Below are 26,638 nucleotides of genomic sequence, written 5' to 3'. Positions count from 1 at the left end.
AGCCCAAGTAGGGGAAGCAGTAAACAAGGAGAGGGCTAAAAACCTGGTAGATGTTCAAAATCACCTTTTGTTTATTTGATCAAATGCACTTACAGTGGTAAACTTGAGAGAGAAAAGCTTCAGTTCCAGTGTACAGCATGGGCTGTTTTACCTGTCCATACCTCCAAAACTGGCCTCCCTCTTGGGAGAGGGGATGTCACATCTACTGATTTTACAATCCTGACAAATTCACCATGATATTAATATTATCTAGTAAAAGGAGGGTCATGTGCTTTCTCTTTACATATTTCCATACTATTCTACAGCAGTTTATGTGGCCAGCTCTTCCAGAAATTAGCTCAAGCACTCCATTTATCAGGAAATGTTTCTTCATAAAAAATGTAAAAGAAAAATCCCCAAACCAGCAACCACACACTTAACAGCACTGTCATTTTTTAAGATAATTTTTTCAGTTTTGGTTCCTGCCCCTCTGGAGTATCTGCAGGATATGAAGGAGTCTAAGCTCTTGCTGATCTAATCATACCCACTTTTGCAGTCCCTCCATTTCAAACTAAGAAACCAGTCAGGATCTGATTGCAGACTCTTTGTCCTACAAAAAAGAGATGGCTTTGCCAAAGTAAAAGCATATTCTGGGCCACACTACTGATGACAGAAGGAAATAGGAGTGTGCTAGGGTCATTAAGAAGGGGAAAAGCCTGCTACATACAGGAACATAAAATATGTGGTCTTTTTCCATGGATGAGAGAAACAACTAAAATAAAAACTTCTTGGCTCTGCCTCCAGTCTTGAAACAGGGTCCAGCTTTGTTGCATATGTCTTTGTGGTAAAGTTATATCAAAGGAAATGCTGAAGAACTCTACCAAATGTGTTTTCCAAATGTATATCAAGGAATCTGGTTTTCAGCATAACACAGTTACCTATAATGCCAAGCAAACACTGCTCCTCCAAAGCAAAGTTTATTAACTGCCAGAGCTTTCAACTAGGAAACTGTCACCTCTCATGTCTACTACAGAAAGGTCCTGCAGCCTAATTACAAAGCAACTTGTGATTTCACTAAAACCTGTATGGTGTTCTGTTTAAAATAATGTAGTTTAAAATAACTGTTGGATTCAAAGAAATAACCTGGTAGGCTGAGAAACTGTCAGTATACACCATGATATACTGAGTGAGCATGAGATGGCAATACTCTCATCAGATGCGTTTTCTCAGTAGGCTTTGTGACTCTGGTATAAAGTTTCATAAAGAATTGCTGCAGAAAGGAAATGCCTTATATCTTGCTCATCAGCCTTCAGATACAAAACCAGCCTCCAAAGAGTGGGACAAAGATGTTTCAACACAGCAAAATCCAAGAAATTTCTCTTTTGAAGCAGCAGAATTGAAGAGGAGATAGCTGTGTTGGCAGCAAAATAAAGATGAGACTTTTCTGTAGCAGATGTATAACACTGTTTACACCTTTCTAATGATGATCTGTGTAATTACATATACAAGCTGCTCATTCAAGAGAGAAGGCAAGGCACGCAAGCAGAAACACCTCTTGTCCCAAGCTGGGTGTCAGCCTTCGGAAGACTGAAGCTAAGCTTTATGCTCAAATGGGTTTTAAACAACCCAGGCCAATTCCTGGATTGGTTAAAATGGATCCAATGGCCTGGATTCACAGTCTGTCATGATGAAGTACCACTTACATCACTAGTCAGAATAAGAGAATTCATCATTGTCATTTCTGCTGTCACATAAGGACTATCTTTTGAGAGTTTTCTTTTCAACAGATGAGGCGGGTATTCCTGAAGGTGGCATTAATGCTGAAGTGAATTGATTGTACTACTCGGATCTACAGTGAGTGTATTCTCACAGTCATCTTTAAAGTGCTTTTATACTTTGTGAGTAATAGCAAAATGAGGGTAAGGTGGAGCATGGACACAGGAATGTACATGTATAATTCAGAGCTGTACAGGATAACCAGTGATGTTACTTTGTAACGACTGCTAAACACTTCAAAATAAAATTACATGCTCATTCCCCTATTCTCAGGAGTATCAATTGCCTTCATCCTCTCATCACTGAACAACAAACACACCACATTTTCAGAAAGCAATGGAAAATTGAAATAGTGGCATTAGTGGAACCCGTCTGATAATTCCACTACCCTTCTTTTTTTCCTAGAAAACTGGAAATTAGTTTCCTTCACTATGGACAAATACCCAGCCATGGGCCTTAAAGTTTATCCATTTGCTAGCACACTGAGCTGCAATGACATTATGTCACTTGGTAGCTTTAGCTCTGCAAGCATGAAAAAACGTCTCAAGTTTAGTGGACGTGCTACAGCAAGCAAACATAAGCAGACAACTTTCTGATATACTACAGAGATCAACCAGTATGTTGTGTGTCAAACAGCTAAAATGTGAAAACCAACCTCAAACCTTTAGCCAACAGTTGGAGCTGTGGAGGTCTCAGATCCATCCACAATCACAAACACAGACAGATGTTCCCTTAAGTACAAGGCTATGGGAAACTGGTAGGGTTCCACAGCAGAAGAATGCAAGAAAATCTTCTGGGGTTTGTACAGCACACCCTGGCAGAGGGAGCAAGTCTTGCTTTAGTATTACCCTGTGGGGTTTATAAAACTTTTAAAAATTAAACTTTGACTTGCACAGACTCTTCATATACTTCCATTCCTCTTCATGCCTAGAGCTGGATGAATAATTTCTCATTCTTTTCTTTCAGGTGAAATAAAAAAAGATGAACCTTACCTGGCCAACCTGCTGGAGAGATTCAGCTTGGTCTGCTTTTCTTCGATACTTGCTCTCCAGTGGACCTGTAAGTAAAGATGCAAGTTGTCAATTACACCTCCTTGAGCAGATAGTGGCATTTTGTTCTCTTTAACAATCCCTCTACAGACTTGCAAAACAGCCATTTCTAAGGAACAGTTAAAACACACATAAGAAAATGTCCTATGTGGACCACTCTTTTTCCCTGATACACTTTCTAGGGTGAAAAGATGGTTACTAAATGAAGATGATTATGTTTTCTGCAAAGACTGCTACAAATTATTAGCAAATTGAATAGGAATTATAGGTGTAATACGTATCTGTTGCATATTTGTTGTCTTTCCAAGCAGGAGTGGAAGAAGCACATGTTTTATTTTACTAGTTACCATTTCAGAAGTAGCACAACATATGCTTCTAATTAAAGGAATAAATATTGACAGTAACCATTCAAAAATAAAAGTTAATGGATACAGAAAGAATATATTTGAGGACACAGGGTGTAACTGACAGAAAGAAACTCCAAACCCAGGTACATTTAAAATAGCCACATCAACTATCTGAAAGCTGTTGAAAAACAAGGAGTGATGTGAATTTGCAACAATGGAAACAATTTCCCTCTAACAAAATAAAATACAGGCGAATCTTAACCTGATCATTCATTTATCCAACAGTGGTAAGTCCCTGAAGAGAAACCAAAGAATCTCTGTAATTAGTAACACTTAAAATCAGCACTGCTGGAAACTGTGCTTGGGGTCAGAGTAGCTCCAGCAGAGATCCAGATGACTGTGACAGTGATTACAACTGACCCCAGAATTCTTCTGCAGGTAATTCCCAGTGAAGTCAATAAGCATATGTAATGGTTTAAAATATTGAGTGCTGGGATATGAAAACATTGAAGCAAGAGGGTATGCTTTAAGTGATGCTATAAAATTCAGAACATTTGTTTATATAAGTTATGAATATTGGGAGAAAAAAATGATAAACATCTTTTTTTCCCAGGAAGAGAAACCTGTACTAGCACCTTGTGTGTTCACAGTTGCACATTATAAGTGCACAGCTGAGGAGCAATCATAAAGAAGGAGAAATCGTAAAGAAATTCAATTTTTCATCCCTAGCACAGCTGAAGAGCATGTTACTTGATTGCTTTAACTGAATTTTCCAGGATGCTTCACAAGGTCCTGGTGAAATATAAAGTCGGTTCCTTCTGCTCCCCAACTGTGAGGATCAGAGGCCACTAGAGCCTTGCCCCTACTGTAAGCCTTAAACATTCACTGGGGACAGGTGAAGGTGGCAAAGTAAGAAAAGCTTTTAAGCAATTCTGATGGATCAACAGCCCTGTACTTTTTCCACAGCATATTGGAAATTTCCCATGCTATGGGCCTGCACAGAGCAAGCGGCCCATTTGCAAAGATAAGAAACTGATGTGAATGAACCTGCTTTGTTCTCTGTGCAATTTTCTAAACATGAGTTACAAAATCACTATTTAAAGTTTCTCAAAGGCAAAATGTTTTCAAATTATGCCAGAAGAAATTGCTGGTCTTCTCTTAAGGCTGTGCTATTACTGGATGGCTTTTACCAGTCAGCTCTGTTGTAATTGCATTCATGCTTTTTGTGCAAAAGGACGTGACCTTTCTCACTGAAGTGGATTAGGACACTCATATACAGTGGAGTCTACATTCATAGCTGCATAGGTAATACAGGCATCTCCATAGTGACTCAAATATCTAAATGGGATTTAGACATCTTATTAAAGTACCAGCCCAAAGGCTACCTCTGTGTCTCCTCGTGTGACAGAAAGCTACTACCACGGCCAATATTGCTTTGTCAGACAATCCAGACCATTAGCCACTAACAGTGAAAAGTAACCCAGTGTTGGTGCTTGGTCTTCCACTGCCTTTAAAAAAACAATTCTGAACTTTTAAGGATGTGTTTAGTAGTACTTTATTATCTTTTCTATGGTGGCTGATGCATAAAGACAGTAGAAACCAATGCTGGCCTACACTCCTTAGGTCCAAACCTTAAATAAAACATTAATTTTACATTAAACAATGACTTTTTAAAATGTTCTTAACTGGCTGTGGTATCTCAGGTATCCCGTGTCACCATGCATTTTTGATTAAACAAAACTACAAGATGGCGTGCTTAGAGCAGTCTGTACTATGGGACAGCATCTCTCCTAATGCTGCAAACTGGCTAGATAGGATTCAGGAGCAGTCCAGAGTTACCTGACATCTTAGGAAGGCCTGAAGCACCAAAATGTGTGAATGGGGCTGTATAACTTCCAGGCAAAATACAGCTCATGTCTGAATGTTGAGTGGGCTGCAGGTGCACAAGGAGTTGGGAGGGGACACAGCCAGGACAGCTAATCCCAACTGACCCAAGGGATATCCCATACCATATGGCGTCATGCTCAGCATATAAAGCTGGGGAAGAAGGAGGAAGGGGGGATGTTCAGAGTGATGGCATTTGTCTTTTCCCAAGTAACTGTTACTTGTGATGGAGCCGACCTGTCCTGGAGCTGGCTGAACACCTGCCTGACCATGGGAAATGGTGACTGAATTCCTTGGTTTGCTTTGCTTGCATGCATGGATTTTGCTTTCCCTGTTAAACTGCCTTTACCTCAACCCATGAGTTTTCTCACTCTCACTCTTCTGATTCTGTCCGCAGTCCTGCTGGGGACAGTGAGCGAGTGGCTGTGTGGGGTTTAGTTGCCAGCTGGGGGTTAAAGCATAACAATGATAAAAACCAGCAACCATACTGTAAAAACAGGTCTTTACGTAAGTCGTGGTAACTTCTGACCTTGATCTTCTGTCAAGAGTCTATTCCCTAAAAACTTCTTCTGCCAGAAACCTCTTAAGACTCTAGAAGAACCTTAGGCAAGCTAGGATCTGTTTTACCACATCAGAGGAGTTGCAATACCTTTTTGCTCTCTGGCACCAGTGAGGACTTCAGGAGGAAGGGAGACGAAGTTAGGACAATTTCCCAATGCATTTACACGGTTCCTGCACCACCACGGGGTGGGTTACTAAATATACTGCACATATCGGCAGTGAGATCATGCCGGCCGCTGCAGACACACAGCCGTGGTGAGCGCTGGGGGCCCGTCACCCCGCCTGCACCGAGCTCGGCAGAAAGGCCTGGCCCGGGCAGCCGGTGCTCAACCCAGCACCACGGCGGCTCTGGGACGGCCGTGGCGGAACTGGCGCCCTTGCCACATCGCGGCTCGGAGAGCCCAGAACGGGCCGAGGCGGCAGCTGAGAGGTTTTGCTCCCACAGAGACTGGCGGGGGGCGCTGGGGCACGGGCAGGGCCCTCTGGCACCCCCAGGCCCTCCGCGGGGGCTGCCCAGCGCGGGGCGTCTTCCCGCCCGGCTGGTGCTCCCACACGGCAGCGTTGAGGCGGCCGAGGGCGGCGGCGGGAAGGGGCGCGTCCCCTTAGGGGACCCTTTACCTCAGCTCCGCCTTCCCTGTGCCCCCTGGCCCCATTCCCCGAGACCCGCCAGATTCCCCGGTGGCGGACCAGAAGGAAGCTACCGTCCCCCACCGCTGTCACGCAGAGGGAATGGAAGGGCTGGCCAGGGTGGGCCGAGCCGCTTCCCCGCCCGTCAGCTGCTGCTGGCCGGGCCCTGTGCGCCGCCCGCCCATTGGCCGCCGCGCGGCGCCGCCCGGCCCCCGATATAAGGCTGTGCGGGCGGGGAAGAAGCCGTCGCGCCCGGCGGTGGCGGTGGAGGGTGAGTGGTGGGACGGTGGGGCCGTTGTGACCGACGGTGACCGCCCGGGGCGGGGGGAGCCGATCGCGGCGGAGGGGGAGGCTGTGCCGGGCGTCGTGCGGCGCCCGTCATGCGGGGTGAGGAGCGGAGGGTGCGGGCCGCGGGTCGGGTCCCGAGGGTTGGGGCTGGAGCCTCGGGGGCAGCGGAGGAATCGCCTGTGCCAACCCCACTTTGGGCCGGGGCCGCCCCTTCCCGGGCGCCGCCGCGGCGTGCTCCGCTCTTTGTGTCTGCGGCGGCCCGCGGGAGGGGTCCGCGCCCCGGCGGCGGCGGGCTCGGCTCCGGCCCCGCCTCGCTCCCGAGCGGCGCCGGGAGCCCGCAGGCCTCGCGCGGGCCCGGGCGGCTGCCGTGCCCCATTCTCCCGAGCGGCCCGCGCCGCGCTCGGCCCCCTTCTCCCGCCCCGAGCTGCCGCGCCGCAGTCACGGGGCGATGGCTCCCGGCTCGTCAGCGGCAGCCCGGGGCCGTGCCCGCCGCCAGTCGGGCTCCTCTCGGCGCGAGAGGCTCGTCCCCGCCGTAAAGCTTTAATGCGAGAAGTTGGGTACATGCTGCAGAACAAGTCCGAACTGGCCGTTGTGTTGACAGCCCTGGGAGCTCACGGTAATGTGAGTTGTGCAAAACGAGTCTAGTTCCTTCCTCTGAGCATCTGCAGTGTACCGTGTTGTCTCGTGCTCTTCCTTTCCCTGGCGTGAATGCAGGTGCAGGCATCTGTCAGTAGATGTTGCTTTTGAATACGCCGAGAGAACTCGGGGCAACTTCTAAGACTTGCCTTAATTAGCAGGGAGGTGAAAGAATCTTGTTTCCCTGGCTGCCTGTACCAGAAGCTAGTGGTTGGATGTCATTATGTAACTCTGGAAAGCCAGGAGCAAAGGGGACTTGAGATGTGGAGCTTCTAGAGACCAATGTGATCCCTCTCCACAGGGGAGGAGCAAGGAGGAAGACTTGCTAGACAAGATCCAAAACCAGCGTGACCTTCACCTAATAAGGTGATTCTGAAACTCCCAAGTAGAGGACTCCTAGCCTGAGCTCTTGAGCTACTCAGTACAGGTATGTGATAGACTCTTGGGGTACTTGCAATCTGAAGATTTGAGCCAAGTATAAAAACTGCTTCAATAACTGAAATGTATGGGTGCTATCTTGCTACTAAGACAATGCCATTAAAAAAACCCCAAACCACACATTTGGAGAACTACTTGAGTGTGTAAATAGAAAAAGGTTTTCATATCGGCAAACTTAATGTTGCCATCTCAGCAATTTTTCTAATATATCAAGAAATAAGCTATGCCACAGGATATACACATCATGTTACTTCTGATAACTGAATGTCAGAAGTGACCCTGTTATCTTGTCAGGATATACCTCTCATTAGAGCTCCATGTGGCTGTGACACTGACAGGAACAAATCTAGAATCTGACAGATGCTTTGCCAACCATGCAACTGCTTCTGAAGCAACATGGTCTTAACACTGGAAACCTGTTCTGCATAAACTGGCTGGCTTGCCTGATGGGCAGGTACAGCAGAAACCTATGCCACTTGCTATGCCTGCTCTTGAAATTGTGTTAGGGCATCTGGGAAACTTCCCATACTGCTGCTCTCCCCTCTCTTCATCTTGCTGTCTTCTGTAAAATATTAACTTCTGTGTGGCTTAGCTTGGTGTGAAGCTTTAAAAGCAATTCTTGATTAAGCATAAGGTACTACTACACCTTATGTGGAAACTAACTGCTGTTCCTGTCAACACTGTTAGGTATCTGTTTTCATTCGAGTGTTTCTAACAGTTGCTTGACTACTAAGTTGGTGTAAGACTGTCCTTAACTAATTAGGCACAGAAGAGCCTTTTTTAGCTGCCTTCCCTGCTCTTTTATTTCTCCTAACAGGTATAATAAGGGTTGGGAAGAGATTTGCATTGAAGGTTTCTACTAAACATCTCCCTGCTTTTAAAATAGCCTCAGCCAAACCCCAGTTTGGGCAAGGTCACTTGGCTTTATCAGAAAGAGGTGGTATTAACCGGAGTTAATTAAAAATAACAGTGATCTCACTTGTTTTGGAAGTGGTGCAGCTCAAGCACCCCAGTATTGCAAAGGCCCAAGTCTCTATGGCTGGGTGGTGGGGGTGCTAAATTACAGCTCTGACTTCCCAAAAGGGTTTTGCCCTTATCTTCCACGGGCAGTAAGGATGCTCTTCTGATGAGTATACAGCATTCCTCAAAGGTACTCACACATAGAGGAAAAAGCTTTTTTTACAATTGGTAGCATGCAGTGCAAGCTGCTCATACTCTCTCTTAAAGGCCTTAACATGAAGGCTTTTTAACTAAGCAGTCATTAATAAATCTTTCTTAACTTCTTAAACTGAAGGTCACTCTGGTGGTTTTATTCTTATTTCCCTTGCCCTGCCCCATTCAACTTATTTCAGGTGAGATACTGCAACAGAAAGTATCCCTCCCACCTAACCTCCCAATCCCAAAAAACACAACCCTGAAGACGTAATACTTGCACCTTAAACATATCTGCTTGAGGATTTTGGTATATTTGGGTGAACTATAGTAGATTGGCTCTTGAAGCCTCTTCCTATAGCTTTGGCTTCTACATTAGCAGTATTTCTTTCAGAAACATGTCTGCAGGCATTAACAATAGTGAGCGTATCAGCAAATGCCTATAATCATAAAAAACTTGGTTTAGAAACTAACGCCAGCCTTGCATTGAATTTGTCCCCTAGCAGTCTTTGGCAATTTAAACTGCCAGTTTGTCCTTTACTTACAGCTTCCCAATTGGATAATGAAACTTCACAATGAAGTTTGAGCAGAAGCTGGTATTGGGTAAAAAAAGGAAAAGAAGCAGTTATTTATGGAAAAATTGTTTATAGCTGTTTTCAGTGCTTGATTGCTGTAAGGACTGCAATGGGCTATTTGCAGTTCCCACCAGTGAATCTGACTAGTCCTGCTAATGAATAAATATGCTTCGATACTTGCTCTGATATTAAGTGTGGTGGGAAGGGCTATGGCACTAGGAACACCACCAAGTATATATGGATGGCATTAGCAATCCCTTCGAAGATCAGATATTCACAGCTTTTAATGTCTTACAGTAAAAGTGATAAATTAAGGCAATGCTGCTCCTGGTATGCTTATGGGCTTTTTTAGCTCAGGTATGCTTTAAGGGGAAAGTGAGCCTGAAAACTAGCTATAATCCCCTTTAGATCAATTTCAGGGGATCTACAGAATGCAGTATTTATCCCATCAAGTGGGCTCTGAAGACAACTTACTGCTGGTTTCAATCACTTGCAGATGGAAAAAGTAGTGGAGTTCTGCATCTAGAAAACAACACAGAAACCAAAGGCCTCTCTGATAGTTCTTACTAGTACAGTTGCAACATGCAAATGCACTGTGCTAAGGATAGAATTAAGGCTGCAGGAGAGCTTTAGCTCTAGGTGTACCGTGACTTAAAGCTAGACAAATAGCAGCATGAGCTAGCAACAATGCTAGCTTTCAGTGCCAGAACACTGCAGGTGTTTGAAACAAAACTATCCAAAGCTAACAAAGTAACAGTGCTACCATCCCAGCTACTATAATGCACCATAAACTACTTGTTTGTGCAATTGTAAATCTCTACATATGCTCAATACCTGACTTCATATAGGGTGCTGGTTCTAGGCTCCTTGAGTGTGAAGGAGAAGAGGATATGCCTGCAAGAAGGAATGACTTGTACACACTACCTCATTGAGAAGTGAAGTGTTTTGCAAAGTGACCTTAAATTTTGTCTAGTTGTCCTTTTCCTGGAAGGTGAACATTCATGGAATAACCTTTCCAAAGATATGTAGGCTTGTTTTCTCCTGCAACTCTCAGTATGAACTCTGCTATGGTACAAAGATGTAAGGACCTTTCCATATAGAAGTTAGAAAGGGCTTCTTGATGCAGCCTGATTGTCTTCTCATTTGCTTCTGTGCCTAAAGGAAGGGAATTTACTAGGCAGTACATCCAGAAGAAGTTGGGCTTTTTTTCTGTTCCAGAAGTCAAACTAAAGCAGATCCTTTGAATTCTTAAATCAAAAAGCATTCAGAATTTTTAATGTAAAAAAATATAGATTTGTCCAAGACAGATCTGTAAGAGGAATCTGTAAGTTGCTGTGTTGCACTCAAACTTGGACTGGAAACTTTAGTAAGAGCAAATAAAGTCTCACGCATCCTGGAGGTCCTGGTTCTCCATCTCAAACGCTTTCTACCTTGCCATATCATTAGGAGAGCTTAACCCACCTAGAAGTAACTTCCTGGTATAGTGAGCATTCATATATAACATCCTGCCTCAAGGACAGGTCCTGCAACTTTCGTTCTGTTTACTTCCGCCACTGTCAACATATCAGTTGTCTTAAAGAGCTCTTCTAGTTAGTTGGTGATATAAATACAAATGACTCATTAGACCGGAAGGATGAGTCTGGTAATATCCTTCAATTGTGTATAAAGTTAGGAGCCAGACTTGTAGAAGGAAAGATAATGTCCCAGTTGTTAAATCTGTCCTTTTGTAAAGGATTCATGTGAAACTATTCTAGAAGGAGCTGTCATGACTGAATTGAGTTGCTAGAGCAGAGGATAAAGAAACAAAGCTATCATACCCAGAGCAATAAGCATGTTCTTCCTGGCCAGCTCTGCACCTTGAAACTGTCTACTTAAGCTCCTCACTGGCACCTGCTATGGAACTTCCTACACTCTAGAAGCATCAGCTGTGTGGGAGTTGCTGATGACTGAAGTCACCCCCTCATGGAGTGCGTGTTGCCCTGAAAGGTTCTTCCCTGTGCCTGGTGAGAAGTAAGACTGATGGAGACTTGGGTCTGGTCTTCATATAGTTTAACATCAGGATTTCACAAAGATGGAAGTAAGGGTTAAGTTGCCTCACAACTTCAAGCAAGCGGCAGCAGACTTATTAAGCAGTAATTATGGTGTTAAACACAAGTGTCCAAGAAGAGTAAATGAAAATTAAGTACTACACAGCTCTTCACATGTGGACAGCAGTAAGTGCCTACCTCTCATAACTCCTCTGAACTGCTCCTGTGCATGCTTTGTTCAGAAAAAGCACTTTCCCAAACAGTGGACTTCCTGGTCCAGCTGTACTCCTTAGGATCCCAAAAGAAATGGGAATGGCAAGAGACCAGTGTATAACCTGAGAAGAGAAAGCCTTGTCTTAAGACAGAGATCTGCACATCTTAAAAAGCCCCATTTCTCCCTCAAATAGTAACTTACAGACCTGCCTGTATTTTATAGATCAAACTGAGACCACTGTAGTCTGTGGCTGTTAGAAAGGGGAAGGGAGAAATACATTCTCCTACAGTCCAGGTAGATGTAGGTTCTTCGTTACCCACACCTAGCATCTAGTTCTTGCTTTCAAACTTGTTTCTCAAGACTGCTTGCAAAGGCCTGTGTGGAGCTAGCTATTATGCTGAGGTCTAAACCCAGGCTGCCAAAAGATCTTGCTGATACAGAAGACAGTGGTATGCGAAGTTTTGTATTTTTGTATAGCTGATGCTGTCTACTCACTTGAAGTCTGGCAGTGGGGTAGCTTCTGCAATGCTAGTTCCCAGTATTAAAAGCTATTTTCTAGGTGACAGTAACTGTTTAGTTTTAGTGTAAGGTTAAATGCTGCAACAAACTGCTATTGAGAAATAGTGCTAGTAGGTTGTCGCTGCTGCTGGCAATTAGGCAAGCTGCAGAACAGGGCTTAATGTGGAGTGCCTGCAGCGGGAGCAAGGTAAACCATCTTTTATGCTGATGCTGTTTATACTAGATCAGACAGTGCTGCAGTTCAGACATGTCCTGAGAAAAATGAATTGCATGAAAGTCACTCTTAATCATCCTCAGCTAATCGCTCTGTGTTGAATAAGCATTGCAGATCCAAGATGGTGATGACAAATCACATACCTCTGGCTGCAGTGGGCACATAGCTCTGTAGAGGGTGTGTGAGGTGGTTAGTTTTGTTTATCTTACTTGGGCAAAATTGGGTCTGTAGGACTTGGTTACCTGTATCAGGTACGCTACAGGTTATTGGTTGCTGTAGTTGACATGACTGGAAATGGAGTTAGTGTATGCAAGTTAGTTATGTGACACTGGACCCTAATGACACTGATACTCAACTTCTCTTTAGTGGATGTGTTCTTGTTGAAAGGTCTATGTGCATCGGTCTGCCACTCCACAAGACATAAGGGAATAAACTTAATCTCTAGCTTGAGTTCTGTTGGCAAAGATACTGCACTGTAATTGCCTTTGACTCTTTCACGTTAAAATGCTGATGAGATTTTTAGTGCAATGGGTAACACTTGCAATAACCTAACAGTTCTGGTGAAAAGTTGATTAAGATTGACTTCTTTTGAGGGCTTTGTATGAAGATGCTGCTGTTGCAGCTAAGAAGAGTACAACAATGATGGTGAGGAAGAGCCTTTCCTGGAAAGGTATGTGGCCCTTGACAGACTGGCTTTTTCAGAATACAGAAGACACTCCTGTTACTCCATTGCCAGTCAGTGGCTACGTGTCAAGTGAAACGCAGACACTGTTCCGCACTTGCAGGTGACCTTAGAACCACTAGGGACTACATCTGCCGTACCTGAAATTGCACTATAGAACCTTAATGTGATTCCTGCCGCAGCAGAGAGGTAAGATATGTTCCTGGTTAGGACTGGCTCTGGTCTGAAGTCTTCCATGAGGTTTCTGTCTTGTTAAAGAGCTAGACTAGTAGAAAAGAAAAGGTAATGAATGCCTTTTTCTTATGTCCTGGTTGAAGTGGAGGAATGTAAAGCTACTGACTTTTTAAACAATAACTTTGAGATTTAAGGCAAGGTTCATGTCACTCCTTAAATAGTGTTGTGAATTTGGAAGTGGCAGAAGACATTCCCTATGCATTTTTCCTGCCAAAACCACAGCAGACTAAGGAAGCTGTGGAGTTCCTCCTTTCTCGTTTTCCTGCCTGCTGCCTCTATTCCAATTTCTGCCGCAGTCCTGACATGGTCCCTTGCTCTTGTGGTCTGAAAGCCACTGAGAAGAAGAGAGGCTTAAAATAATGATCTTCCCCTTGTGTTTTGGTAGTCCTCAATAAATCTATCTCTACCTGCTTCTTAAAAAAATGCATATAAAGCAACAGCTGTTGTTTTTATTGGCTCAGTGAACAACCAGTTAATTACTGTGTAGTCAGCCCTTCTAAACAGACCAATGTTACACACAGGCTTACAGTAGCACTGCAATTACCTTTGCTATTAGCTTACCAAACCTGGAACTGTTAATATACGGATGTTTGTAAATTAAATTTTAAAAAGGGCCAGACTTCAGACTCTCAAATGTACTGTTTTTGTAGGATTCCTTTAGGAAAACTAAAGGTAGCTGAATTGCGACCTTGTCATGGATTTGAGAGCTCACCCATGATTGAGTGTTTTATTCAATAGTCTTTAATCTCTCTATACTAAACTGTGTAACTTCCATGCAGTCTATTATGTGTTTGTGTCTTGTCTCATCTTCTGTCTCCTAGTAAAAATTGTTACCTCTTAGCAGGCTTGACAAGCACATCAAGGGCTGAAATAAGTTTAGTTTTTACTTGTTTTAGTTTGTTGTAGAAACCTGCATCTTCAAAAGGAGTTTGAAAAAATAGCTTAAAATGAGTAAGAACTATAAGAGAGTGAGATGCTCAAAGCACCAACAGCAAGAGGGTCATGTGCCATTGTGAAGGATACCAACCATGAATATAATGTTGCTGAATATGGTAAAACTGCACAGCTTATTGAAGTGTCTATTTTTTCCACTGCAGGAGTTTGAAGATGCAGCAAGCCTGGCAGTGAGAACAGAAGGAATTCTCCTTAAAGAAGTTGGACAGTCTGAAATACTGACAATGTCTATTATGGATCATAGCCCCACCACCGGAGTGGTGACTGTTATTGTTATTTTGATTGCTATTGCAGCTCTTGGTGCCTTGATACTGGGCTGCTGGTGTTACCTGCGTCTGCAGAGGATCAGCCAGTCTGAAGATGAGGAAAGCATTGTGGGAGAAGGAGAAACCAAAGAGCCCTTTCTTCTGGTGCAGTACTCTGCTAAAGGACCTTGTGTAGAGAGGAAAGGTAAGCTAACTCCAAATGGCACAGAAGTACATAGCTAACTTGGAGCAACCCATGTATATGGACTTATGATGTGCGTAACTGGCAGAAGAATCTCTCCTGTGAAGAACCTGGTCACATGCACGCTACTCATCACAAAATACCCTGATGAGGATTACGTAAGCTTTGTTAGCAACTGCATGCACTGAGAAGTTGCACTTTGCATCAACTGTGTATCCCCATTCCTCTGTGACAGGAGCTGACCCACCTGCCATAATGTCCATTGCTGGCAATGGATATAGGGAAATATTGGTGTGAAGAGACTACTAGTGTTTTTGTTACTTGAATGTTTAGCTGAGCCTATTTTGATGGAGCTACTACTGTAATGTGAACTACTTTACAACTGTGAACTGTAAATAAGCTGCCAGAAGCTTTCTGCTTTGTGTTCCACAGCATATGGGAATATATGATGCAACTGTACATAACACATGAGGACTGCTGAACCACAACCATAGCTGGGATTCCAGACTTTCAAAACCAAATCTGCAGTTAAAGCTTGCTTCTGCTATTAATTTGAGTGCACAGCCATGAAGTCAGAACTCCTCTTAACAGTTTATTGAACTGAGGCAGAGTACCTTCTTTGAAAATAAGGTACAATCCTTCAGTAACATGGTGACGGAGGAAACACAGGAGCTACAAGAAAGGAAGTGACTTTCTTTAGTTGCAGCTACGTAGGTTAAGCTTTTGCCTGCTAGAACTGAGTCTTCTACCATGTAGCTACTGCAAGGAAACTGCCATTTTGATGGATACCAGCCTAGGAACTAATGATGGATACTGAACCCTTGGGGACAGTCCAGAAGGTTTCCAGCAGTTTGAAATGGCAGTAGAGCAGGCTTTTCTCTTCTGCAGGTCTGCATGCTGAAACTGCAGAAGTGGTTACTTAAGTGCAACTAGTATGACATTTTCCTAGAGCTCCTGTTTGTGTACTTAGCAGTTATGGTATATGTTAACAGCCTGTTGTAAAAAGGCATTTTACTCTACAAACAGTTAACTATAGAATTCAATTAACATATCTTGTAGATAACTCTCTTGATTTAACTGTACTACTAGAAGATAATTTCAGGCTTTCCTATAAAAAGGAGCAAGGAGATTTGCTGTTCAGTTTGTAAAAGTTCTTAGCTAGCAATGGCAAAGTCCTTACAAATATAGACACCCCTTGCAGATCCTGCTTTGTGCTATAGTTAAGCTATAGGAACTGTAATAAGATGTCTTAAAGAGATTGTCCTAGACCTCAAAGGTTTAGCAGGAGGACAGGGGACAAAAAGGGGAGGAGAAAGAACAACACTGAGCCACCAGTGGCAGCTTACATATTCTAAAACTCTTAGGGTAGGCACACTTGCTTTGAGGCCACTGACCTGTTTTCTAGCTTCCTTTGCCTACAGAAACTTTTAAACACTTAATTGCCTAGGAGAGAAAAATTCTGTAAATCTGTTCCCTGAGATAAGTTACAAATAATGAAGTTCAAGTTCTTCAGCTATACAGACATCATTAGACTAGCTTCTTGTACCTGTACATATGGAGTAAGTAACACAAGCCTAGCAAGCTTCCTTGAGAACTCTAACTATACGCAAGACAGTAACAGCCTAGCCAAAAAGTCTTGCCCCTTTCTTCTGCAGTAAGATGTTGACTTAAAAAGGCAAACGTAGCACTAAAAATTAACTGAAGGGTATAATTTGAAGCAAAATTAACGCTGTCAAGTAGCAGAAAGCTCCTGCTGTTGCCTCTTGACTACGATATGGGGTACAGCTTTTTACCCTGCCACATGCTTTTCTGGAACATATTAGTCTCATGAGACTTGCATGTATAGCCAGGCTCATATGCTTAAACTGTCATATTCTAGACCTCTTACAAATCAAGAAGAAAAGGATTAATTCAGTAAGACTCCTTCGTTTTCAGTAGAGAACAGTTTACACATGGCTCTTGCAGGTTTCAAGACAGTCAAGTAACTGGTATACAAAAGTGATACGAAGTGCTGAAGTTCTAGAACAGAATAGTTGTAGCAAGATGACTTTGTCCATTCAAGTTCACTGATTACACAGATGAAGTATCTCTTTTAATTCAGCAAAGGAAATGCAGTGTAAAGGGCAAACTTCAGAAATCATGGAAAAGTAGAAATCAAAGGTCTAATTTCTCTTCTAGCAGCTGTAAGAGAAAGCCAGTGAAAAATAACTGGTTCTGAGTCAGAAGTGCTTCACACTGCTGCCCCTAAAAATCACGATCTTCAATTTAAATGGAAAATTTGCAAGTTAGTGCAATAGTAAAGTGCAGAAAGTGTTTTCCATTCTCCTCTTCTCTTTAGATGTGGGTATCTAGTAAGTTGTTCAAGTATACAAAAATATTCCATTTGATTTTTCTTTTTCTAGATCATGTGGGGGAAGAAGTCTTTATTTACAATGAATTTCAATAAAATTTGCATAAATACCTACCCAATACTGCATCATTTGACTTCGTGTAAGTAATCATTCTGTCCTGTTTCCACTACTGTGTTCTGTCTCTGTGGTATCAATCTTAACAATCCTTTTGTCCTCTAATGTGTCAGTAGCTGTTGAAACTTCAGAATTATCTTCAGAAAGCATCTGCTCTGACTGAAGGGGTTCTTTAATTTCATCTTGGCTCTGTAGCTTTCCTTCCCTTGATGCTACCAGGATTCTGAGTAAAGTATTCTCTTTAAGAAGGTTTTCTGATGCATCAGCTAATTCTTGAAGCTTTTCAGCCATCGCTAGTAATTCTTGATTCTTCTGGTCATATGTGGCCTGTAACTGCTCACTGTGGAGCTGCAGAGTCTTGTGCTGTTTTTCAAGTGTGTGTTTTTGCTGCTGTAGTTTATGTTCCTCTCTCCTAGCTTCGGAAAGCTGTGCTTCAAGCTGGTCATGGGCCTGATGAAGGGCACTGATTTCTGATCTTAACTTCTGAATTTCTCTCTCTAAGTGGGAGATATGTCCTTGCTGTAGAACTGTGTCTTTATGCAGGCATTCTTTGGTACAGAGCTCTGATGAAGAAAAACTTGAGTGATGTAAAATAAATTTAAGAAGATTAGGAAGGTTAACTGAAAAATCTTCAGGGAACTTCACACTTTGTTCCTTCCTAGAAAGACATAACAGGAAAACATTCAGATAGGCAAGCAATGATAAAATTATCTAAGCCTCTGCTCTTTTTTCATCAAGAATGGCCAATATAGCAGTTAAGAGAAACCTGAACTCATGTAATAAAGCACACTGTACTTTCTTTTCTTGAACCCTTTTACCTTTACTTCAGTCTGGGTGCTGTAAGCATCTCTGCACTGGATCAGTACTCAGATGTATAAAGCTATCTGAGAAATTATGATTTTGAGCCTATATGTCCTATATGTGTTATCCTGGAAGAAGCAGCTTACTGTGTTCCAACACCAGAAGGATATTGCAAGGAGCAGAAAAGTACAGTTTGCTTTTAAAGAGTAAGCAGTCACTTTAGTCAGCAGCAAGGTCCTTTTGCTGTCAAAAACCCAAATCTTTTTACTTGTTCCTCCTCTTTTGTCTTTCTTTATGCTACTGAGGTGATGAAGGAAGCAAGCCAAAAGTGTGGGCTGCGTTTTTGGTTTTTTTTGTTGGTTGCTTTTTTTGTGGTTTTTTTTTTTTTCTTTCTGAAGCTCATTAGCTGGCTGTGAATATGAAGAGGCAGGCCCATTGTTTCTGCAACAGCACAAGCTGTTAACCTGACAAAAGAGTCCAAGCTGTTTGAAGACCAGCAAGTACCAAATTTCTTCCTCAAGACTATTAACCACCAAAAGACACCCATGACCTCCAGCTGTGTCAAATGTTGAAGTTATTGCCCCTTTTTTGGACCATGTGTATACTTCTATCACAAAACCTAGGAGGCTAAACTGTCCTCTGAGGATTAGATGGGAAGTAACTCTTAACCTTCTCTTTCTGTAACAGTTACATCTTCAACCTTTCACTCAGCATGTTCCAGTGTAACCTAAAGTGCTGCCTCCTGGCTCTTGCAGTAGAGACTGCCTTATTTTAGCTGGGAAGCTAGCTAATAGTTTATCACTTTGTATTGTCTTTAGCCTTCACAGAAGTTTATTCTCTTCCAGTAGGAAGCCATCAAAACAAAGAAAAGCTTGGTTTACTTTCCTTTGATTCCCAAATTCATACCCAGATAAATGGTATGTAGCATGCATTCAGACATGGGTAAATTACACGTCAGAGAAAGGATAAACCCAAACAAAAATTACTGCAAAGCAAGAAAGCCAGATTCAAGTATAATGCCTAAAGCCTCAAAGTTTACCACTGCTGCTCATGTACAACACACACCACGGACAACACTTATGTCCCCATGCACGTGACATTACATTTCTGAATTGCTTACGCTCTGCATCTGGAACAAGAGTTACTCAGTTACCAACTAGTTGCCTCAAAAATGCTTTCTGTGATACCCAACTCATTAGCATATAGGATATAAACATATGCCAATGACATTTACTGAGAGCTATTTACTGTATTTCAGGTAGAAAACATACTGTATTTTATCAGTAATTAAAGAACTTCAGCGAGATGAGGCTCCTGTTCATCAAAATTAAGCTATTTCTGGAAGCACAAGCAACATGATTTTTCCTCCCCTGCAGACTTCTGGTGATCAACCAAGTTAGTCTTATAATTACCATGAGCAGTTTCTGAGCTGACAATCAGCTCCCATCCAAGTTTAATGAACCATAACATGATTTAGGCAAAAAATAGTCTACGCTAAGGAAAAATGACTCATTATACAATGGTAATATTTGACTACATCATCCATTCTTACTAATCAAAACCACAGTATGTATCAGAAAAGCTAAAAGGCTATTCAGAGAAAAAAGCAAAGCAATGTATTAACAGCATGAGGTGGAAACTGAGAACAGTTTGCAAAAATTGTCTCATAAGGAGCTGCACAGAAAGCCTTAATATGAGGCCCCATTATATCCAAAATTAATATAATGACTACTCTAGTACTGCTACTGATACTACTGATACTATCAAAACCTAATTTTCTTGATTAGATGCAACAAAATATAAAACACACCAGAGAGGAAACGCAGGACAGAAAACAATGACTAGAGGTAAGGTACCTTCATGAAACCAACTGGAACATTACAAAAACAATCTTACTAAAACTATTAGGTCTGTCACTTCAGAGACAGGCTACAGCTCCTTTATAAAACAGACCTGGGTAAAATGAGTATCTATGAAAAGAAATAGGAAACACCAGACTTTGTAGTAATGCAGGGCAGATGGTAAGTATTAGAGGAAGCTTTGCTTACCGTAAATTGTTTTACTGCTCTAGAAGCTGCTTGAGCTATGCTTTAAAAGAACTGAACAAAACCCTTTTCATCATCTTATACGTGAAACTCACTCTGTTCCCTAGAAGGCATGGTTCTGCAAACTAGATCCTTGTTCACAAGTGGGAGGAAGTGTCACTTGACTCAAGTTTCCAAATAGTATGTTGGGGCTCATTAACTAGAACAGTAGTCTTAAAACTGTAGGCACAACATTTGGGAATCAGTTTCTAACTTTTTCCAGCCCTAAAAATAATCACATTAGTATTTCAGTGGTGGTTAAGATGGTTAGATCTAGTAGGTCTTCAGCTTATGTAAGTCACCTGCCCTAACAGAGTAGAAGTCATCATCGTGCTACTACTACTTCTTGTATCAACTGTCAACAGCACCTCATGAAACATATGTGGCTCATCTCAACTAAAATTGAGACCACTCATCTTTAAACCAGCAGAAACTCTGCTTGTAGCCACTCAAGCTAGCCAGAACTCATCGACTGTGCAAATGAGAGATAAAGAGTCTGAAAGCTGGAAGACCTTCAAAACAGACCCAGTGGAATCTGCAGAACTTGACAGGTAACTGGATTTGGGTACTGGCACTGAAGACTGCAGCTTTCGCTAAGCAGTGGATGAAGGTTACGCTGCCTTTATGGTGACAGGTACACACCTTGGACTTCTCCCAGCTGAGTTCCTGCTCAACTGCCCTAGGTAACAGAGAAGGACTGGAACTGACCTGGTGGAATGTGGCAGAGGAAGCCTGATTTGCAAGGCTTACTGCACAAAGTAGGCGAAATGATGAATTGGAACTTGGGATGACAGAAATGAAACTATTTCTGTACTGAATTAAAACATTAATTTAGAATTGAAAAACTTAAGGCACAGGTTTAAAGATTTTGTGGTACGTAACGCTGCACAGTACCAATAAAATGAATTACCATTTGCTGATGATAAGACTTCTTGAGAGATAAAGGTGGAAATCAACATTTTTATTTTACAGTGCAAAGAACATTTATTATAGTGCTTGTTTTCATTTCCTTGCTATAAAAACTGTAATTGTGTAAGACTGAGTATTAATCTTTTTTAAAACGAGAAACCAAACCCAGGGTGAAACAAGTCTACTGCACAGGGCACACATGTAACACCAGAACCATAACTGAAACAATAAATTGAGCACTTTCAACAGCTCTTTGCTCTCTTGCACCTATGGTTTCTTTCTTGTTCCTCAGCCTATTTGAGGCTGGATGTACCTGCACTGTGTGTACCGGTACAGATCAGACACAACACACAGGTTTGACAGTGGATTTCAGAATTTCTCCCTGCTGCAGAGGAAGAGTAGGATTCAGGACCCTTGTATGCCTTTCCAGGTCATATGCCAGTCCTAAATGTACTCTCCAGCCCTTTTACATCCCTTCAGAGCTCCTCTTTTCCTTGACTCACCCTTTGTGCCTTTCTATACCCCACCCTTTTGCTTATTTTTTTGTTTATTCATGAGCCAACTCCCTTCCTCCACCTCAGCTTTTTCATCATCCCAGAATTTACTCTCAATTGTAGTTGTCTCCTTGAAACTACACTTGCTTGCACTATTTCTAGGCTCCTTCTTCAAGGTCTTGCTTGCTGTATATAATTTTCCTTCAACAGCATGTACTCCTTATTTTAATCTCCTTTGGATATTTTCCCTGTAGGTGTTAAAACTACTACTGAAGCTTAATTTGTTTTCTGTTTTGGAGAAACCATGCAAAGCTTCTAGAATGCCAACAAATCTGCTGCTACTTTTCTCCTGTGAAAAATCCAGTACTTGTTACTGAATCTGAATGAAAACCAAAATATTTTGGCAGTATACACAAACAATGGACACATGTAATTCTATAGCATCCATAAAGGCAATGCTGTGTAATTTTATTTTTTAAATTACTGCTAAAAACAATCAGTCAATAGAACACTAATGACAATTAAAGCATCTCTGCTATTTCAACAAAAAAATTTTACAACTTTGAAAAAAATGTATCTATGCCCAAATGAAACAGTGAAGAATTAAGTGTTGTTTTAAGAAAGAAAAAAGATATTTCAATAACCACAGTGTTAGTTTACACTGGAAGTTCTTACATGAGTTTGCATAAGCTCTCCTTTAGTACTCAGATTCTCTGCTTTTTAAAGTAAAAAATTTGTCTTAAAAAACCAAAACAAAAACCCCAACTAAAACCCACGTAACAATCTATCTCCTCTCCCTGTCATGTTAGGATTCTTAGTTTTTGTTCTCTTGAACAAGATCAAGCTTGACCTGGCTTACTTACTCTCCATCTGTGCTTATTTTTTATTTCTCTTCATTAAAACACTGCAAGCAAATCCTTGCATTTTACTGCAAGAATCGATTATAATATTATCTGAGATCTCTCTTAGTTTAGCCAATTAGAAGCAATGAGATACAAGTAGCACTAGAGCTACGTTGCACCATCACCTACATAATTTCTCCCTTTCCCCCCCTCCGGGAGTTACTCACTAATTTATTTGGATCACGCCAAACTAATAATTTGAAATACAACCAAATAATACCAAAAATTAACTGAGGAAGAAGATTAAGAATGGTGCTGTCCATAAAGACAGACTTACAAACAATTGAATTATGATGTTTGGCAAGAACATTCACTATCTGCACACTATCAGCTACCCATGTCTGTTAGCTTGGTGGGGTTTTTTGGTTTTTAAATTAGGATATGCATAAAGTAAGAATGCATATATGGAAATGAATTTGTTTGGCTTTTTTCTCTATTAAAACATGTAACCAGATAATTATTACAAGTTAGTAAAACGAAAGTTAGAAACCCAAAGGGAAAACGAGTTACATTACCTCCGATGAGGAAAAATTAAAACGGTTGGGAGACGGTCTGTCATAAATTCCCATGGAAGGTCATTTCGAGTGATATCAATTCTGTTAAGAAAAGACACACTGATTAAGAGAACCGGCAGATGAACAATCTGTATTTTCTTGTAAAACGCCATTTTAGCGGTTGGCAAGACGGAAATGCAAATCTGTGAAAGTAAGCCTAAATGTCAAAAAAGTTATGCATACAAGTCAGCAGAATTAATTACTGATATTCAAGACGATGAATCTCAGTTTAACAAATATCTGTGGTGGGGCTTTTTTCTAGGAAAAAAGTGTACAGTATTCCAACTGCTCTCACTCAGCAATTAAATTGCACATCACTCATCAATCTTCACTGTGTACCCATCTTCCTTCTCTGAAACAGACAGACCTGCCTAATAGTTTCAACATGAAACTGAAGTTTTATCTATTCATTGTTCCTCAACCCCAATTCTATGAATATTTTCCCCTCAAGTAGTTCTGGGAGTAAATTATTTTGCTTCTTCCAAGGACAAGCATATTCTTAAAGGCACAATTTCTTTCTAAAGGAACATAAGATTTTGTGAAGGAAACACTTGTTCAATTAGTTATGTTTTTCTCTGCATTTGTTTGATTACAAATAAAACTCTTACTAATTACGACAATTTTATTACAGAAAAATCATAGATGATACACATCAGTAATACTGCAATAAAAATAACGGAACAAATGAGAGAACGTCAATGTCAGAGAAAAGAATGGGTGCAGGTTTGAGAATAGCATTACATCTGTGGGAATAAAGCTGCAATTATAAACAGGTGATAATGCCAGATTTTTAATTGCATTTTTTTTCTTATACATCTCACTCTGCCTTCCGGAGTAAGTTCAGTCAGAATGAAACAAGGATGCAGTCAGAGCAGATGTTGTAAGTATCGATGTATTATCAAATACATGAACAAGAATGTTTGGGTTGCACTGAAACATTAAAAGCCTTGTGAATGGCAAACAAAAATATGGGTTTCTTATTTATACAAAAATATATTTTAATACATATAATATATAAAAATATATATTATACAGATGCATATAGAGATATAAATATATTTATATGTCTATATACTGGATTTGGCTGGGATAGAGTTAATTTTCTTCATAGTAGCTTGCATGGTGCTATGTTTTAGGTTTGTGATGACGGTTATCCGCCTTCCCTGTTTCTCACTCTACCCCCTAGATACCACAGAATATCTACAGTGGATACTCCGGGGGTTGGGGACACAACCAGGCAGGTGACCTGAACTAACCAAAGAGCTATTCCTTACTATGTAACATCATGCTCAGCAGTAAAAGAGAAAAGAGGGAGTTTTATGGGATTTACCCATTTTTTACTTGGGAACCATCTGGACATGGCTCTACCCACAGGAAGTGCTGAGTAATTGCTGTTACATCACCTGTTTTGCTTTCTTCTCTCTCCTTCCACTTATCCTTCAATCCTAAACAAATCCGTTTTGTTGCCTCATGACCTCCCGGTTTTACCGGTTTTATTCTTCCATTCCTCTTCCCACGTCCCACTGGAGGTGGAGGAGGGAAGTGAACGAGCAGCTGTGCTTAGCTGCCCATAAGGATTAACCCACAACAATATGTATTTTTCCTGGTTCAAACAACTTCTCAAATACAGTACTACAGGATATTATTATCTGCTACAAATTATCAGAGGAGTAAAAATTATTTTCTGCTGTTGTTTTATTGATTCACTTCCTGAAATCAGGCAGATTTAAGGTTTAAAAATTGTTAAAAACTGTTTAAAAATTCATTTTAATTAAACTGGATAACTACTACAGGGAGACTGAAAACCACCAAATCTATACAGAGAGACACAAAATAACGCATTCAAAGAGAAATGAAGCAGATGACATTCACATCTACCACTGCAAGATTGTAGAGAGAAAAGTAATTATTTTTTAGGCTGATGACCTCAATGAACTTGTATTACTTCATAGAGTTGAAAACAGAATCTTTTTTACCTTGCCACAATGAAATGATCTGGAGGCAGAAGCCGAGCAAGTTGAATAAAGATGTGATTAAGAGAAGCACAGAATCCACACCACTGTGCGTAATAGAGCAGCAAGACATTCTGAAAAATGAAATGGAGAAGAGTTTGATTATCTATTGTAGTTAATCCACAGTAAAGGAGCACTAGTCTTCACAACATCTAAAACTTGGAACCCTTCAAATGTGAAAGGAAACCATACCTTAATGTTAATAAACTTTATTCTAAGATATTTACTGATGCCTCTGTCTACCGCGTTAATAGACAAAAACTTGGGGAATTCTACTTCCATAGGAAAAAGACAAAATGAAGAGGATTACATGATTCAGTTTAGCATCACTCCCTTTAAGTGAAAGTGTACCAAACTTTACTACACTTCCCAGGATCCTCTTGCAGTCTTAAACTCCTATGTATCCAACAGTGACCGTGTACTTCCTGGCGAGTGCAGGGAGATAGTATCCTGACTTCTGCTTTTTGCCTCTAACTAGCAAAGGAGGAGTCAGGGCTGCTGGAAATCAATTACTGGAGATGCACACATTCACTGCAGACCTGACAGAGAAGGGATATTGAGCCTTACTATCACATCTTTAAGAAATCAAAGTAATTTAATTACTGTTCAGGGTGAGATCTAAAGCAATTTCATGGCATGTAAATGGAAAGCTTTCACCTGTCAGTTTTGGGGTATTTCTGCTGTGTGCTTTCAAATAACATCTTAGGTTTAAAACCCTTGGGGTTTTTTTTTTTCCCCCCCTTTTTTTTTTTTAATTATGTCTACTTTGCAATAACTTTTAACTCTTACAAAAGAATGTAACATATAGAAAAAAAGTTGTGTATTTATTTCCTTTGAGGTATAAAACACAGAAATCAGAATATTCTTCAGCATTACTTTAAACCCCAAGTATTTAGGTGTGCTCCTATTACAGTGCAAGAAAGGGAAAAGCAAGGCAGACACTTCTTTTCTTTTAAATAAATTAAAATCTGTATTTCAAACATACCAAAAAACCCCCCACACCTCCTCCTCTCCCCCCAAAAAGCCCAAAGCAGCCCCCCAAAACCCAGCAAACCTTGTTGAAGGTCAGGGAATCAGCTGCACTAACTTTTGGATTATTTTAACACCATAAGATGATCTTTTGCAGATTTACTTAAGATCACACTATAGCAAACTGCCTTTTTTAAGAAAAAGATACTTTCTGAATTGTTATAACATTTTATCACATCGATGTCAAAAAAGAATGAGACCCCCTCCTCAAAAGTCTGAGCAATGATTTGCAAGAAACTGTCAGCAATGAGGTGTTACCTTTTCACTCAAAAACACTGTCTGATGGAAGGTATTAGTAGTCACTTCAGTGATTACACGCTGGTCATGAAGATGGACTGAAGGGTCATCAACAAGATGCCTTTTCAAGGGACTGTAGAGAATACTGAAATTTTTTATGAAGTTCTCTGAAATTAAATTGATACATAACAAAGTTATTTCAGTTTCATAAATGTGTGATTTTGGCAGTTTTTACTTTGGATTCAGAAGAACTTACAGAGAAAATAGAAATTCAAACCTGGTTCCATGTCATTAATTTTTGACAGTTTGGTATCAACTCCTGAGTAACCAACACAGATGTGAAAACAAGGTAAGATTTTACTGGTTTGCTTTGCTCATTACAGTCTTTTCACTTGCCACACTACTCTCAATCTTGCTTTTACTTTTCTTCAATGTACTATAATAATAATTGTCTACACTCCTAACCACATATCTGCTAACTCATAAATAGTATCCTCTCACCATCTTTCATTTTCTATAGAGCACTGAAGTATTTGGCCCTTATCCTG

General features: G+C 41.1%; 2 protein-coding genes across 9 annotated transcripts in view; one reads left to right on the top strand and one right to left on the bottom strand.

Moving 5' to 3' along the window:
• Positions 1-10,565: 10,565 nt before the first annotated feature.
• The window catches only part of TXNDC11 (thioredoxin domain containing 11), a 39,514-nt gene continuing 23,441 nt past the window's right edge, over positions 10,566-26,638 (bottom strand). For all 8 annotated transcript variants that reach the window (XM_030482372.1, XM_030482373.1, XM_030482367.1 and 5 more), the window contains 4 exons: positions 26,112-26,257; positions 24,789-24,898; positions 22,774-22,854; positions 10,566-17,726 (listed from right to left, as the gene is read on the bottom strand). In XM_030482372.1, coding sequence (XP_030338232.1) covers positions 17,102-17,726; positions 22,774-22,854; positions 24,789-24,898; positions 26,112-26,257 — 962 coding nt within the window. In that variant the 3' untranslated portion in view covers positions 10,566-17,101. The remainder of the gene's footprint in view (positions 17,727-22,773; positions 22,855-24,788; positions 24,899-26,111; positions 26,258-26,638) is intronic.
• On the top strand, positions 14,210-17,072 carry SNN (stannin). Its single transcript, XM_030482376.1, has one exon. It carries the CDS (start codon positions 14,231-14,233, stop codon positions 14,642-14,644), a length of 414 nt encoding a protein of 137 aa, XP_030338236.1. The 5' UTR covers positions 14,210-14,230; the 3' UTR covers positions 14,645-17,072.

The sequence above is a fragment of the Strigops habroptila genome, chromosome 4 (assembly GCF_004027225.2).
Source record: "Strigops habroptila isolate Jane chromosome 4, bStrHab1.2.pri, whole genome shotgun sequence".
In the NCBI taxonomy this organism is placed as follows: Eukaryota; Metazoa; Chordata; class Aves; order Psittaciformes; family Psittacidae; genus Strigops; species Strigops habroptila.
The sequence above is the reverse complement of the archived record's forward strand: the minus strand, read 5'-3'. Positions and strand labels throughout refer to the sequence as shown.

Bases quoted from the DNA above. Each gene is read 5' to 3' on its own strand.
- SNN (XM_030482376.1), top strand. From the start codon at position 14,231: ATGAATATAATGTTGCTGAATATGGTAAAACTGCACAGCTTATTGAAG.